Source organism: Oreochromis niloticus, linkage group LG15 (assembly GCF_001858045.2).
Source record: "Oreochromis niloticus isolate F11D_XX linkage group LG15, O_niloticus_UMD_NMBU, whole genome shotgun sequence".
NCBI lineage: Eukaryota > Metazoa > Chordata > Actinopteri > Cichliformes > Cichlidae > Oreochromis > Oreochromis niloticus.
Genome location: NC_031980.2, coordinates 39509747 through 39527762, shown reverse-complemented (window position 1 = coordinate 39527762; position 18016 = coordinate 39509747). Strand labels below are relative to the sequence as shown.

Sequence of the window (18016 nt, the reverse complement as noted above, 5' to 3'; positions counted from 1 at the left end):
CGCTAACCGATTACCCCACGGTTGTGAGGTAATCCCTTGGAGTGAGTACTAAAGAGTGAGTACTGACAGTGGTAGTTTCAGCCATCTGTGGGAGGAGCATAGAGTGACCGCCAACATAAACCGGACACGACACAAACTGCAGAGCATGCTGTGAAAATACTTCAGTTCACAAAAAACAAAAAACTTTGTGAAACATTATCTGCTGTTTGTGCACACCTGCAGCTTCAGGCTGCTGCTCCCTGCTGTCCATGTTGATGTTCTGAGCTGTCTGAAAATAGGTGGTTGAACTGGGCAATCACCCACTGCTGCCCAGCAACATCTAAAAGCCCCACGCTTAGTTCTGCTCCAGTTCCCTCTGTGTAGTAGGAGGATGGGGGTGTTAAATCACACGGCTCTAAAATCATGTAGCAGCATGAGTGTTTTTGAGCTGGGCATGGATAATGTATGAGCATTTACACCAAGCAGGTACAGACAGAGTGCAGGGTGCAGAATCTCAACACCCTCAGAGGCCAACAGGAAAACAAGCTGTGATTGTCTGTTAGCTGCGTTTTAATGTTAAAGCAAGCTGCCATTCACATAAGTAATGTAAGATGGTTTAGATCACCGTACAATGTCCTTAACCTTAACATTTAAATCTGAAAATAATGTACATTTTTGTGAAAACAGAGTCGATACGTTCCCAGTTTGTTCTATTTTTAGAATGTATATCAAACTAAAGAGTGTCAGGTTTTCAAAAAAATGCAATTTTAAACCAAACCATAAAAAACGAAACAAAAACGTATCTGTGCTAAGAAGCTTTTGCTCTCCACCAAAAATAACTAGCTGTACATGAACTGCCAGGTCGACTCATTCAGGTCTGATTACAGCCAGCAGTGTTAAATCAAATCAGCACCTCAATAAACAGTTTTTAAAACTAAGGTTTTAGCTGAAAGTTTGACGCAGGACCAAAGTATGGCTAATGCAAAATAAGTGCATCCATGTGAAAAGGCTTACAGAGCTGCTGCAGATGTGTGACACGTTATCTACCAATGAAGAAGAAAAATGAAGTTTCCCAAAAGTGACTCACTCCACCCTCTGCACTGTGAGACAGACGCTCATCAATTGGGTGGGTGAGCAATGAAGCCTCCTACTGCAGCGTTCTGGATTAACTGAAGGCCTTTCAGGGAGCTTTAAGGACAACTGTGATTAGCGCAGTAATAACAAATGCATGGACTACTTTTGTGCATCAGTCTGCAGGAATTCATGATTTTAACTTGTGCAGATCAGATGAGGCAGGCCTGGAGAACTGTTTAACGTGCAGTTTAAATGACATATCCTGGTCAAACACGACTCCGAGGTTTTCACAGTCATACTAGAGGCAAACATGATGCCAGAGTACATCTACAGTGAAGTGTAGAAGCAGTGGCAGTCTGATGCTGGGGGATGATTGCTGATTAAGGGTCAGGGTGAGTCTCCAACTTTCGGGGAAACATGAACTCTGAGACTGTTAAAAGAAACATTTTTGCCTCAGCAGCATGAGGCTAATATCAAGAGTTTGGATGGACTTACTGCTGATGAAGGTTGGCACAGTTAGCTCTTAGTTTCAGTTCGGTTAAGTTCACTTTATTCCACCGGTTGATGCATTTTTTCCTTTTTGGTTAATGAGCCAGTTTAGTGTGAAAGCTAACATGCTGAGGGACACATCACAGAGTATTCTGTCAAACACTCACATTATATTTACAGAGTGTTTGTGAGAAGCTTGTTAGCGTCGCTCCTGTCTTTGTCCAATGAATCAGTTTTATGGCTGATATAAGCAGCAGTTTGTCACGTTTTTGTTCTTGAAGGATCAAACATGGCATTAAGATTTTCCTCCTGATATGCTGACATAATAATAGCACCCACAGGACTCCTCAGTCACAAAGACTTCTGTGAGTGCATCAGGCCCAAATTGTCCCTTTTATTAAATTCAGTCCGATGTCTTTATTTCTGATGGACATGAAACAGTTTGATAGATATTTACTGCAGCTTCATAAAGTTTGAAAAGAATATGCTTTAAAACAACCCTGTTGTTGCATATGGTGAGGAGCTCATACAGAAAATCATTCTGCTGTTTTTAGCTTGTTTGATTGAGCGTCACAGAAGGCTGGAGGCTGAGAAGCCTTTAATATTTCTCAGGAACATACTGTGCATTTATAACACTGACATAGGAAGTGTTTGCAGTCCCATAACGATCTCACACACAGAGAAGACTCTGTTTTATTTAAGCTTTTTAGTTTTCTAGCATCTGAATTTTTTGTGGACCTGACAGTTTAAGTTTACTTTGTCTTTGTAGCCTAAAGTGAACGCTGGATCAGTGCCGTGAGGCTGCTAAAGCCTCGGGCTGCACAGTTTTCCTCTCATGGAGGGACGTCTTCCTGCCAGAGTTTCTTGGTTTTGTCCGTGGTCTCTCTACTCTCCTCTTTCCTGTCTTCTCTTTAACCTCAAACCCAAACTGGTCAAGGTCAAACTGACTCCTTTAAATCTCTTGTTTTTCTCCCCACCGTGGTAGACAGCGTACGCATGGCGAATCGTACTTTTAGGACTTTGGTTACTTTCTGAAGTCCCTTGAAACAACCGTTGTCATGAACCCTGAGGACATAAATGAAGCTGCATTGAGAGTTTGTATTTGTTTATTGTGTTATATAATACTCTCTGCCAGGCGCAGCAGAGATGGAGGTGCTGTTAATGGTTCATAGTTAGGAGAACGAATCAAACAGCCGCAGGGTTCCAGAAACAATCGCTCACAAGTACTTTAAACAGAAATGTACGTTATTACACTCAAGCTGTATTCTAATGTATCCGACACAACAATGCTGTTAAATGTTGTCAGTTCGTGCAAAGATTTACGATGTACAAACAGTTACTGACAGGATTACACACAAGCAGACAGACGCTCGTTCACACGGTCGCAGTGTCGCCGTTTCCCTGCCGTCGTCACAGCCACCTGCTCTTAGCTCTCATCAGTTGCTATTTTTCGCTCGTCGTCAGCGCTTTCCATCAAACACTTTTACCTCTAACACCAGTAAAAATAAAACCGTGTTTCTGTCAGCTGAGAAGTGAATTAATTAACAGTGAATGTGAAAAATAGTCTGTGAAATATAAGCTGAATATTTTGTTCCATGTCATACACGACACAGAGATTTGTCTAATGTTCTAACTTCATACACTGAGGACTGTTGGGTCCTAAACTTTGATAGAAATTAAAAAACTCAACAGTGAAATGTTGATTCTTAATGCATTTACTATACAGCAGCAGCAGAAGCAGATATGTATATTACTGGAAGTATGAACTCTACTGAAGTTAGTGATCCCCTGAGTTTTCCTTCAGGGCTGCCAGCGAGTCTCCGTTTCCCCGTCAGGCCCTGTGAATATCTCTGTGTTTGCTGAGTTCAGAGTCGAGCGGCGGTTCGAAGGCTTTTCAGCCCCACAGACCCTCTGATGAGTCTTATTTATAATCCAAGACAGTCCAGAGCATTGACGTTAGTCAGCTGCACTGATTGTCACTGTAACCTATGAGAAAGGAAATGAAATCAGTGCCGATTATGGCTGGACACAGAGCCACAACCTGCCTGTTGTCTGCTGAATGAGCTCCACATCCTGGTGTCTGGTGTCTGTTAAGGAGACATAACACTGCTCTATAAAAGTGCGTCAGATCTTCTTTGGCTCGTTGTGTTCTCGTAGCTTCCTCTGCTACAAAACTTTATATTTCAGTTGGAATAATTTAGCAACTTTCACATGTTGACAGTTGAACATAATTGAAAATGAAATGATTCTGATTTTTAGGGAGTTTAGAGATGGTTTGTGATTACTCTCCAACGGTGACACGGTCACTCACTGACACATCAGTCAGGTCACTTTGTTCCTGGCTGAAGGTTGATGCACTGTTTAAACCACGAGGCAGTAATGCAGCTCCACATTCTTCTTTCCTCAAAACTGATGATTTTTGAGGAAATGTAATAAAATGTGTTTGTGATGGGATTAAACAAGCAGTTTAAAAAGGCCAGCTTGGACCATTTTTCATCACATTTGCAGAAACGTGAGTCATTAAAAGTGTGTAACGCTGACTTGCGTGCCTAATTGAGGACAGACTGAAGATAGCACAGAAACGTTGTTCTGGGTGAAGCAAACATCACAACATTTCACATCAGCACATTTCTGTGTTATCAAATTCCGTCTTTCCACTGGCCTGTTTGGCTTATTAGTGCTTGTCAGAAGCAGCAGAAACAAAGCTTCACCCCCCCGTCTCCCCCAGCTGGGGTGGAAGAAGCTGTTCTGGATGCACTGACTTGTTGTTAATGTGCAAGCTGTGATGAGCTGACATTTGCCATTGACAGCTTTGTTCTGCATGAGTGTGCTGTGTCTGCTCACATCACACTGTCAACAGAGTTGCACTGATTTCTGGCAAAATGCAGTCACAGCATTGCGCGCCTCCCCCGGGCATCACAGAAGCCATTTCCTCTGCGAAGGTGCGCTAAAGCTGGCAAGCACACAAAGAGGAGAGCGTTGCATGGTCTTCCTGCAGAAAGCTGCTCCCATCTCTGCTTCACTCCTGCAAATCCCGTCTTCAGCTTTGGGATTTACAGGCTGGATAAACTCTCGGGCCAGGTCCACCAGTCTGTCCTCAAATGCGACTCAGGTTTTACATCAATTTACTCTGTTACTTTTTTTTCTTCTCTTAAATTCTCCTTAAGCAGCTTTGAAGAAAAAAACCACTGTGATTGGTTGTGTCCAGGTTTCATCGCTGTTACAGTGTTGAGTTGTTAATACTTAGGAAGACAGCATAATTGGGATAAAACTTTCCCTTTGTGCATTAATTTCAGCTCTCCTGTTGTCTTGCATTATAGATCAAGCCTTCTCCTTTACACTGTCGCACGCTGGCTCTCCTCTAAAAGCCTGAAGTCACAGTTTAGTTGAGCCCAGCTGATGGAAGGAGAGTCACCAAGATTTATCAAGAAGGAGCAAAAGTTTTAAAAGCTATTTGGAGGTGAGATTCTGGGCGCTTCAGGCTATCTGATGTTGTCCTTTGGTTGGTGGCTGCAACTCTGTGTCGCCCTCCCTGTGGAAACCATTCAGGGCTTCAAAGGGTGCCAGTCCAATGCTGCATAAGCCTCTTGTTGCTCCTTTCTGTACCCACAGACATCTAAAGCTGGGGGCCTGCAGGGACCAGCAGTGGCCCTTGGCAGACAAGCTTTATGATCACAGATCCTCCCCAGTCTGACGCTTCTTCTTTCCCACAGGTTACAGTATCGAGTCAAATATCGCTGATTACATTTGCTGTCATTATTAAGCAGCCCTGGTGTGAATGGGCGGCAAAATGCACTGTAAGAAATGTCATATAGATAAAGCAAAAAGTATAATTGATTAATAAAATATCATCACACACAGTGTAGCAATGAAATTCTGACAGCCCCACAGCCCTAAAACCCCACAGCCCCCACAGCCCCACAGCCCTAAAACCCCACAGCCCCACAGCCCTAAAACCCCACAGCCCCCACAGCCCCACAGCCCCACAGCCCCCACAGCCCCTCAGCCCCACAGCCCCCACAGCCCCACAGCCCTAAAACCCCACAGCCCCACAGCCCCACAGCCCCACAGCCCCCACAGCCCTCAGCCCCACAGCCCCACAGCCCCCACAGCCCCCACAGCCCCACAGCCCTAAAACCCCACAGCCCCCACAGCCCCACAGCCCTAAAACCCCACAGCCCCCACAGCCCCACAGCCCCACAGCCCCCACAGCCCCACAGCCCCACAGCCCTAAAACCCCACAGCCCCCACAGCCCCACAGCCCCCACAGCCCCACAGCCCCTCAGCCCCACAGCCCCCACAGCCCCACAGCCCCCACAGCCCCACAGCCCCCAGCCCCACAGCCCCCACAGCCCCACAGCCCTAAACCCCACAGCCCCCACAGCCCCACAGCCCCACAGCCCCACAGCCCCTCAGCCCCACAGCCCCACAGCCCCACAGCCCCCACAGCCCCACAGCCCCCACAGCCCCACAGCCCCCTGCTGGATGACAAAAGTGTGTTGCTGTGTCAGCAAATGAATGAGTTATTCATGCTGTTTGTCTGAATACAGATAAAACAGTCTCGTCACAGTGAAAATCCTGAATTTCAGCAAAAACTAAAGAAAGTTTTGGAGATAAAGCAGCAGAAACAGTGAGTCCAACTGTTTGTGACGTCCGTACCAGGACGAGCTGTTTCAGTAGGACAAAAGCTGCTGCATAAAAACAAATGTTTTTCTTGGCCTGCACATGTTGCTGATGTCAGTGTCGGTCTTCTCTCTTCAACAGTGAGCTTCCAGGTCTGCGGCGGGGGGAAAGTCTGGTTCCAGGTTGGAGATAAACATGATTTCAGTGTGAATGAGGACGGCGGGGTCTACGCCCTGCATCACCTAAACCTGCTGGGAAAGGAGAAGGCTGTGCTGGTCTACGCCCATGACCTGCAGACTAAACAGGTCTGGAAGGCCAGAATTCATCTTCATGTTCATCCGAGCAACAGCACTCGAACTGAGGTAAAAGCATTCAAAGGCTTTTTTAAAACTTTGTCTTTACAGTTTTCATGTTTTTGATATTCGTATGTTTGTCTTATATTTTGATAAGAGAGCTCCGTGTTTTCACTACGATCCACCAAAACAGGCCAGAGACTCTTTACAGACTAATGAGGATCGCTGTTAACCAGTTATGAAGAAATGAACTGTGCATAGAGGCCCAAACTGTTTTCATACCAGGCTGTAAACATGTTACTGAATGATTTGAAGTTAGACGTGTTAACACATGGGGCCGGACTCATGTTTGGAGCCAGTCTGTACCAGAGGAACTGCAGTTTTTGGCATTTCATTTTTTTTCCACAAATAATACATAATTATATAACATAACATAGTGTACAGTTCACAGCAATAAAAAACAAAACAAAAACAAACAAACAGACTGAGAAATAATCACAAAACAAACACCAGCTCAGAACCATCTAAATAAAGAATATAATACAGGACAATAAGACCTGTGGTCCCAGTAACACGATGCAGTTTGAACACTCAAGAGAATCCTTGTAGAGTAATGTTAGCCTACGTTCACACTGCAGGCGAAAGCGCATCAAATCCGATTTTTTTGACCCTATGCGACCCGTATCCGATCATGGTATGACAGTGTGAACGGCACAAATCCGATATTTTCAAATCCGATCTGGGTCACTTTCGTATGTGGTACTGAATCTGATACATATCCGATGTTTTAGAAAGCGACTGCTGTTTGAACGGTCATGTCGCATTAAATCCGTCTTTTACGTCACTGACACAAGACAGACGCCAATTATCAGCGCCGGAGAAGACATCGCGAACGCTTCCTGGCCATCCAGTGTAGATGTCAGTGAAACTGTTGGGAAGACAACGTGAACATTTTATTTGTACTGTATAATCTGCAGATTCTGACAGAAATCTGCGACTATCCTTTGAAGCACCGCTCCTCTAAAACAGCAATAAGGATCATTATTAGGTTATTTACATTATTATGTAAATAACAAAATAACTTAAAGCAAAAATTGGGAAACGTAAAGTCCGAAGTCTTTATATTAAGGGCCATCAGTCAAACAATACTGTTTGCTCTGGGTCTAAACAGAGCGCGTTGTGTGTGACGTCTTCTTTTGCGCATGCGGGCCGCTTTGAGCGTTCACACTAGAGCGCGTTTGCTGTCGCATTTTATTTGTAGTGTGAACAAGCAGACAAAAAAATCGGATTTGATCAAAAAATCGGAATTGAACATTAAGACCTGCAGTGTGAACGTAGCCTTAGAGACGTCAGGTTCCACGTAATTCAAGTATGGTTCCCACACCTTGAAGAGTTGGTCTGGTTTTGAGTGCAGTACACATGTAACATATTCCAATGGCACTAGAAACAACACTGCTCTTTGCCAGCCTTTCATACTTGGTGCGTTTCATTAATCCACTGCAGTAAAATATTCATATTGGTCCAGCATCACCATGCCAAGGCAGCCAAACAGCAAAGCAATGACAGGCATGTGTCTCAGCTTCGATCGTCATATAGTCCACATGTTTAGAGCTCGATGATCCAAGTGCATCACAACAGGCTGAGAGTCCAATCTCTGATTTTTGAATTCTTTTATTGAATAGTTTGAAGTTCTTCATCTACACAGCAGTATATGAATCCTTTTACCGTTTGAATAATAATGACTTAATTAACACGTTCAGAACTCGACAGTGTTAACACATACCTGTATGCACGTCTGAGGAAGCCAGCATGTGAGAGAAACCTCCCCCCTGCTTCAGTATGAACAGATATAAAATCACAGCTTTTGCAGCCCAGCAGGCGTCTGAGGTTGGCCAAGTGCTGATTGCAGAGACAAAGCAAGTCAAACAGCCATCTGTTAGTTTGTTTCATGTACAACAGTGATAATAAGGCCCTCTGCATGTATTTAGACAAGGCAGCGGCTTTGATTGGCTGTTCTTATAAACAGGGCCCAGAAATAGCTGGCTGCCATATGCTTTAGCTGCTATCAGAATCACTTGCTGCAGTCGGCGAGGAGGAGAATCACAGAGGGTGAAAGAAGCTGTCAACAATCCTTCGTAAGGAAGACTCATGAGGACGAGCCATCGCAGTTAACAGCCAGTCATTTGCCAGGGGAGCAGTGTCAGCATCGAGGCCTTCAGCTGAGAGGCAGGACCGGGGTTGTTATCCAATGGACGTGTGGAGTGAGACGAACAGGCGTCACATTTGCAGCTCGCCAGGCTCCACATGGCTGCAAATCCTCTGTGTTGATGTGACGTATGGAGCCTTTGACCTTTGCTTGTTTTGGAAAAGTTAGACATCACCGTGTTTATTAATCCCTACAACGTTAAAGTAGATGTCAGAATAATCAGAGACATAGCAGGGAACGGTACTTTGTGTTGTCCACAGAGTCAGCTGTTGGACTAAAAAGGATAAGCAGCTGTATTCATTGAGATCAGATGACAGAGTTGAAGACTAAGTTGTGAATCAGCAGACGGGTGTTTCTAATGATCTGTTCTTGTTTAATTACTCATCAGCATCCCTTCTTCTGTTGCTTCACCTGGAAACCTCTGCTGAGTGATCATAGAAAGAGAAACCTCCTACATCAAATATCACAGCGGTGAAAATGATATAGAGGAACAAATTATAGAGTGAAGTGTTATACAGATCTGCTCAGACAGTGGCAGACTTACATGAAGCCCAAAAAACAGCAGCTACATAATTATCATATAAATATGCTGAATTACACAAGTGTAATTACAGCGTGGACTCTGAGCCGGCTGCATGAGGCTTACTGGTTCATGTTCAGACTGCTGCAGAGTGCAAAACAGCCCAGCACCACCAGTCCTGGTACTGTGCGCCTCTCTGCCACCAGTGTCACACAGGAGGCTATGACGGCGTGATGTTGCTGGGCGAGTGGTTGGAAAAGTGAGCAAGGAACCTGAAAGATGAAGAACTGACAGGCAGGACACACAGTTGGTTGGCTGGCGCACACACACACACACACACACATACATATATATATATATTAGAGTAAGAACAAAAACTATAAAACTAGAGGACGCGTTGAGCACTAAAGCTGGTAAAGCTGATGAACGATCTGCCCGAGATGAGCCAGCCTCCATAATGTTGCACGTATCCATCGTGTGAGTCACACGTCCTCTCTGATGCTCTGTTTCATTTATTTTCATCCCATTCAGACATTTCCACTCCTTTCATATTTTTTCGATCGAGTTTTTAACTCCACACATATCAAATCGTTGTTTTATAAAACAGATCTCTGTGTGAGACTGCATGTTGCTCCTACACAGACTCGTTGGTTTTTAATGAGAAGAGAAATAAGAAGAAAGTATGAATACACTGTCTTTAACTTTTCTTATTCAGGCATGGGGTTTTTCAGTGATGTCAAATCAATTGTGTTTGCTATAAAAATAACACAGAACAATAAATCTGTTTACTCTTTGACCTCAGATGATTCTTTGCTCTGCTGGCTGGAAATGATGCTTCTGGTTATTCAGTTAGTGCTGCTAGTGATATATTAACATAAGTTATTGTGCAGTGTATCATATGAATCCATCGTACTCTATGTCAGAGTATTCTTGGTATAACATTTAATTGAATCAGGTCCTGCAGAGAGTAGCCCTCCCCATCTCCAAGGTCAGGGGCTGCACGCCTCCTGTGCAGGTGCATTGTGGGAGAGTAACTGAGAGGCTCCTTACTTTTTTTCTTATCATCGTCTGTGAGGCCTGCAGTGTCACTGCAGATCTGTGGCTGCAGAGGACACACACACACACACGCCCACACATGGTGACAGGTGGTGGTCATTTATCAGGCAGACTATAATGAGAGCATTAATCCAAGCCACTGGAATGAGGTCAGAAATACCCTGAGTCACCGAGCCGTCCCCGTGCTCTGCTCTGTGTGTGTGTCTGTGTGTGTGTGTGTAACCCTGAGCTGAATATACACAATGTTTGTTTACTGTCTCTGCAGGTAAAGCCCAGTGATGCAACACTGACTCAGCAGGTACCAGAGATCTTGTTTCCATGGCGCAGCGTGGTTGTCAGAGGCGATGGTACTCTGAGGCGGGTGAAGAGGGACTGGGTCATTCCGCCTATCAATGTTCCTGAGAACTCACGAGGACAGTTCCCTGAGGACCTAGTCAGAGTAAGACACACACACACACACACACACACACACACACACAGATACACACACACAGATACACAAAACAAGGCCTGTCTTACTGTGGCTGTGAGGACTGAAGAGAAGGAAGAAAACAGGGAAAACAAACAGGAAACAAAGCAAAGAGCAAAATGTCACAAAGTCTGAAAAAGATAATCAAATGTGACTCAAATGGACAGTGACAAGAAAATAAAGCTAATGAAATACCCAGGAAACAGGATCCTTGTTAGCCTGTTTCAACAATAAGCTAATGCAGGCTGACAGAGTACTGTAGCAGTTAGCAACTATGCAACAGCATCCTGTATATAAGAGATGGATGTAGTGATATAGTTTTTGATGTCCATGATGGTATGGCGATGATAATCCTGCTGATATTTAGTGTATGATGCTATCAGCCAAGCCTAGCCTGCTTGGTTAGCAGGGTACGGCCATAAATGTGCAGCTGCATCTCAGAGCAGTGTTTCCCATGAGTGTTAGTGTTTGTGGACCAGAGGAGGAGGGACACAGACAAGAACATGTGTGGATTCAACTTTATCCTCTGAAAATATTTTATTTTCCCAAAGCTTTGTGAGATATAGCTAAACAATAAACCAGATAGCTCTCAATGAGTCTCATATCGTGTGGTTTAACTTCAGCTTCACTAATGATCTCAGCTGTCTCGGACTCCTGTCTGCCACCAAGCAGCTGACGTAGTACCAGCATAGCTGCAGCCAGTCGGACACTCGAGACAGGAAGCAGCTAGCTGGTTAGCAGCGACTGAGCTTTAAGAACAAAAATCATCCTCTCAGGGGGAAAATTAAATAGCAAATGCTATAATGACTTTCTAAATACATTCTAGTTCCTGCAACACTGAAGCCTTTATGGGTGAAGCTAAGCACACATATGCCTCTTAATTATAGATAGACAGATACCTGCTGAAAGATCGCACACTGGAAACACAGACTGAATAATCAGTACAATCAACCAAGCCGTAATATTTCTCACATAATTGCATTGAAATATGCAAAAGGCATCAGCAGCACCTTCAGTTAAGTGACTGACATTACATGACATTAGAGGTGTGAAATTTACCATTAATTCACAGAATTTACCAAATATGATAACAAACTTTTTCTTAAAGGGTAAAAGATGTAAGTTGGTCTAAACCGGAGTATTTTAATAAGAGTCTGTGGGGAATCACTGGAGTCAACCTCAACTGGTCCAGAACAAGAATTGGACTTCCTCTCTCTTCATTTCTCAGCCCTGAAGCTGGAGCTTGATCGGAAACTTGAAACACTTAAAGGGTCACATCCAGTGACCTCAGAGCCAATCAGAGATGTACAGCGGAGCAAGACCATGCAGTAAATTTTAGAGCAGACATGCACGTATGAACAAAAAATGAACTCAATGCTAATGCAGACATCTATGAAGAGTCCAAATGTTATGATAAAATACTACACTAATGCTGAGTTAGATAAGTGTGCGGTGAAAAATGAGTAGTATCTGTGCCTTAAAAAGCACAAAATAAAACTTCCCAAGGTCCATGTAGAAATATATTGAAGCTAAACAAATTCTGATGCTGACTTTCTTCATTCTTCAGAAACTAGTCTTCTTCAGCATTCTGGTTTGAACGTGAAGCTGGATTAGTGTCTGTCGGGCGTAGGCTAGTTTAGCTGTGTTTGTGCAGAGGGGGCAGGCAGGGGAGCTGCACTCGGGGTGCAGAGGTGGATCATTGTTCATATTCAGATAAAATTGGTTCTTTTTTAAAGGAATATTTTCATTAAAAAGTACATTTGTAATTTTGATCTACAGAGACAGTTTCAGTGGTTTAGTCAGGATACGAGCTTTGTTCCTACAACAAAACATCTGCAGTGCTTTCTCTACATGTTAGCAGACTTCACTTTACAGTCAGCTACATTCTTTTCATGAATCACTTCTTTTATCAAAACTAATAAGTCCCAAAGCTTAGTAAGAGATACAGTATCCATCATCTAAACTCTACGCTTACACTGTTGGCTTTCTGTGGGCTGCAGGAAGAGATGAGGCTCTCTCTCTGTTCCTCAAGAATCAGACGTAGCTCTACTTCCTGTAACCCGATGACCTTTGAAAACCTTGTAATAAATCACTTTAGTTACTTTTAACAATGACAGCCTTGCAGAGCAAACAGCCTCCACACATAATACGTAATTATTATGAAACCAGTTATGCAGCTGTGACTGCTGTAATAGAAATGAAATAGCTACAGAATGACAAATGCAGCTGCAGTGTTAGCAGAACTATGTGATGAGAGGCCTTCACTTTATCGAGCCGGAGTCTCAAACTCACACTGGTTTGATCCTCAGGGAGCCAGACACGTTGATCTATAATCTACTTTTTTTAAGTGTAAAGAACTGTGAGTCTGTTCTAATGTTTTAAAGCAGAACACAAACAGCTTCAGACGTTTGAAGCAAAACATTCTTACCAAATGTACATTCAACCTCAGAGCAGCAAATCTGGCATGCTGACTGTTTGGAGCTGTGTATATGTAGGAGATACAGTGCTGTACGGTTATATGTGACCTTTGCAGGATGTAAGACTACATATCAGTGCTGGTCCATTTCTAAATGTAACTTTAGGAAAAACAGCAGGTAGATATCTGTGCTCTTTACTACACAGTGAGCCGTGCAGGTGGAGAAAGAGGCAGCTCACCTTTCAGGCTGAATTTGATTTGTACATGAATCATTTATTCTTTGCTTCTGTTTGAATGATTTTGATGAGTGTTTTCAAACGTAGCCTTCCCTCTGGCTCCGCCCACTATCTTAGCATTATGCTGTTGTCTCTTTAAAATGCATTAATTCGGACACGTCTTCATCTTTTTCTGAGACTTGTAAACACATGTGTGTGCACGTCGATCTTTGCAGCACCCCCACGCTCTTTAATGCCGTGATGATGTGGACAATGTGCAGGATATTGAAGGTGCTCCAGACATCACAGTTTATTTTAGCTTCACCTCAAATCACATTTCCTTTCCTGAGCCGCTTCAGGCTCCTGCTGCGTGTTGCATGTGCAAGCCTAAAGTCATCGTGACACACAAGACACATCCAGGTCAAACTCACAAAGTTTAGCTCCACTTGTGGTTTTATTATATTCTTACATTTAAAAAAAAGATGGCAGTCATGCTCAGCAGAAAGAAGCAGCTCCCAGAATACTGTGACAGCAGCAGACGCTCACAAAGAACGTCGACTTTAACATAGAAAGTTTGGTTTTTAATGCAGATTTGCTGTTATTTACCACCTTCACTGTTCTTCCCGCTCTGCCTTTCCTGTAGTAAATGCTTCCCTTTGTTTTTCTGTCTGTTATTTAGATCCGCTCAGACCGGGATAAGAACCGAATGCTGCGCTACAGTGTGACAGGACCTGGGGCTGACCAGCCTCCCACTGGGATCTTCATCATTAACCCCATATCAGGCCAGCTGTCGGTCACCAAGCCTCTGGACAGAGAGCACATCTCCAATTTCCACGTAAGACTGTGGGCGTGACAGCGATGGTCGAAGGCGGCGCAAACGATGCATGCTTTAGTGATCAGTGTGTTAGCTCCTATGGCTGCATGTGAAACCGAAGTCTGTGGTTAATATGCGATACAAACGTCTGCAGCGTTGCGTCTCGGTTCCTTCTTCCTTGTTGCAATCCGTTGCCACGGAGCGTTTATTCCGTTCTTGCATGGTAGATATGTCGTAGTGTCAGTGTGTGCTCTTCAAAGTGTTTTCTGTGGCCAGCCAAAGATGAGCTCTTTAAAAGTAGTAAAAGTTTCACCTTAGATTACATCAAATGCAGTTTAACAGTAACCCTAACACTTGTAGGACCTGCCTCTGGAGGCATGAGTCCCAGTCAGCACGCTGCTCTGTGTCATCCCTCGCATTTTCATGTTATATCTGTGCTGTCACTCTCTCCTGGATTTATTCTCTCTCATGCAGAGATGATGAAGAAATTCCTTTAAAAAAGCCACTTGGTGTTTGCTTACTATATCTGCTACCGTCACAAACAGCTCCGAGAGCAGAGTCTAACCTTTTGATCTGTAGGAATGCACACACAACTCACACGGGGGAGTGGAAATCTGGAGTCGCAGCAGGTTGATTTGCATTTAAGCTGTCTGATGAATATTCATGTGATTGGATGTAGTTGTCAGAGCTAGGAGCTGGGATTGGCCTGCATGTTTATTCATGAGGGAGGCTTTGGCTCTTTGAGAGCCTCATACAGATGCACTGTAAAGGAATGCCTTATCAGGGCCAATCAATACCTATATTCAGCATCTTTGACCACATTATGCTGAATAAATACATCACATATGCACCTGATTTAAACTAAGGCCAAAAATAAAACAGATGTTTGATTTTCAAAGTTGGAATATGTTCCTTGAAAAGTTGTTTTTCAAAGTTTTGTGTTAGCTTTGATGGTTTTGATCTTTGAGCAGATTATTTAATATTAATTACAAAACACTGTTTTGTAGCTTTTATTCTCAAACCTCCAGAGATTCATTCAACTACACAACAAATACATATGGGATATTTTCTGCAGCTGCTGGTATAAAGTTTAGGCTGCATACATGTTATTCTAAAGTACACTCAATCATCCCAGAGCATCTCCAAATTGTGCACAGTTTGGTCTTTGGCAGATGTGCCGTGACCCACCAGTATTAGAATAATAAGTAATTTAGGGGCCTCTTTGGCTTCCTGAACCACAGCTGCCTCTGCTAGAATCACTGTTAGCTATTTCATTCATTAATTATTCTTTAAGGCATTTGAGAGGATGATATGACCCACTCACTGGTGCAAAACGTTTATCCAAAATGAAGCAACAAAATGCATTAAAATTGCCAGGAAAGGAGTATTTGTGTAACAGGTGTGCAAACTGTATTGTGCACAGCGTGGTTGGTGCAGCCTGGGCTGGGGGCACAAGTGCATGTGGGTCAGTGTGTACGTGCAGTGAAATTAATCTGTTCATAAAAGTGAAATGTTTTGCAAAACCAAATGGTCACAATAACTTTTTAAGTTGTTAAATGTAATGTGAGTGTAATGTCAGTGCAGTGCGAGTGCAGGCCGACAGGTTAATGTTGCAGGGATCAAGTCAGAGGTTTTCCAGCAGCTGCATTATTGGGAATCTAAGTTTATTTCAGATTCAGTCACTAAATTATGTTTTTGGGCTTAAGATAAAATCATAGTTTGAATTCAGATGAACCGTTTCACAACATTAATGGTGCACAAAACAGTGACAGCTACCCAGTTGTGTTCACATCCAGGCACACTATGAACCTGTTGCAGAAGCAGTGTGGGACTGTTTGATGCACTGACACTGGAATATTGCTTTCAGTATTTTTTTTTCATTCTTGATCCAAAACTAGTTGCTGGGTTACTGTTATGTTTTTTCCAAAGTACACAGTAAATATTTGTCACAATGTGACAAAATGTCAGAATCACTGTTAAAAGAGCTACATAGGAGAAACATTCCTGTTATAAATATAATAATAATTCATATTTTGTGTAAGTCTTTTGTGATTTATGGTTGCCTGAAGTCTGGGGCTCATAGAAAGCCATCAGGCTCCTTGCATCTTTGCTGTGACACACACTGTTTCATGCAGACTCCTTGTTGTTGGATTTAGCAGCTTCAGTTTCATCTTCAGCAGGTGGACTGCAGTTTAATCACTCTGAGATCAGGTGACTCAGCCAAGTTATTCCACCTTAAAAGCTCTTTGGTTGATTTATCCATTTGTTTAGGATCATTGCCCAGCTGACCGATGAAATGTGCTCCAACAAGGTTTTATGCCTTCAAATTAATGTGTACAAACACAACACTTCTGTCTAATTCTGCATTCATTCAGCTGCTTGCTTTTGTGGGTGTGGGATATCCACTGGCAGCCATGCATGCCCAACCACAACCTAGCCTTAGTGGTTCTGGTTTTGTGTTGTACCATGGGGTTTGTGCGTGTGCTGCATCCTCAAAGGTTCGAGCCTGAAGTCTTCTCCTGATCGTTAACAAAGAAACATGTCTGTCTAAATCCTGCACAGCAGTCTTGAATTACTCTGCAGCCATGGAAGGGATTTTCTTCACCATGCAAAGGTTTACTCCTCATCCATACACTTGTACGACTCTGCTGCAATATTATTTAACATTTTCTAGTTTAGCAGTAATCACCAGTTTTGTCAGATTGTTGGCAAATCTTTTGACCTCTCAGCGACATAGTTTTGCTTTTTAGCCCCTGCAAGATAAAACTGCACGGTAACAGCATTCAATCTAAACTACGTGTGAGCTCTTTGTTCATGCCTTAGATCCATTTATTAGCTGAGTTCCATGCTATATGTGCACTTGTGCTTCCTTTAACATTGTGGGCTGTTTCGTTTATCTCCTGAGGTCTCTCAGAGCACTAAACTCTCGTAATAAGTCTCAGTGGAAGGAAGCAGTTTATTACCGTCTTCACCTGTCTCTCTCCTAATAACAGTATGTGTGTGCATGTTTGTGTGTCTGTGTATAGTTGCGAGCCCACGCAGTGGACCTGAATGGGAATCAGGTGGAGAACCCCATCGACATCGTCATTAATGTCATCGACCAGAATGACAACAGACCAGAGTTCACTCACAGCATCTTTAATGGCTCCGTCCCCGAGGGATCCAAGCCTGGTACCCACACACACACACACACACACACACACGCACAGAGTAACTTTTGGATTACATCATCCCCTCGCTGGCATATGTGCGCTGACTTGCTGTGTGCTTCCCTGCAGGATCCTTCGTGATGACGGTGACAGCAGTGGACAAGGATGATCCAAAAACTGCCAACGGGATGCTGAGATATAAAATCCTTTCCCAGAATCCCCAGAGCCCCTCCTCCAACATGTTTACCATTAACAACAAGACTGGTGACATCATCACTGTGGCGGCAGGCCTTGATCGGGAGGTGTGTGTGTGTGTGTGTGTTAAAGGTGGACATTTTCTGATGCTGATATCTGAATCCATATGGAGCAGCTGCGTCTCAGCCTGAGTGTGTGTCCAGCCTGCAGTGTATCCTGCAGCATAGAGACAGCTTTTTTAAAGTCTTACGTCAGTAGAGCCCACTGAATTCCATCTGTTGTGAGGCCATGCTATCTGCACGCCAGCATTAATAGTCACTGATGAAGTCTGTTTTTAAATGTACCTATTGTTCTCATTCAGAGCTCTGTATTTTAGCTCGTCTGTGATTCGCAGTTCAGATTAACCCTGTTTACCTTATAAAAGCAGGTGAGCTGAGTCTCTGTGCCAGCAGCCAGACCTGCATGGCTGAGATGACTCTATCTGCAACACCCACCGTCATTGATATTAATTATTAACT

General features: G+C 43.6%; 1 protein-coding gene across 1 annotated transcript in view; it reads left to right on the top strand.

The window, feature by feature from the left end:
- Positions 1 to 18016, top strand: part of LOC100693372 (cadherin-2) — a 99843-nt gene that overhangs the window by 42849 nt on the left and 38978 nt on the right. Inside the window, exons 3-7 of the mRNA XM_005457282.4 lie at positions 6307 to 6527; positions 10506 to 10679; positions 14020 to 14175; positions 17181 to 17325; positions 17433 to 17605. Coding sequence (XP_005457339.1) covers positions 6307 to 6527; positions 10506 to 10679; positions 14020 to 14175; positions 17181 to 17325; positions 17433 to 17605 — 869 coding nt within the window. The remainder of the gene's footprint in view (positions 1 to 6306; positions 6528 to 10505; positions 10680 to 14019; positions 14176 to 17180; positions 17326 to 17432; positions 17606 to 18016) is intronic.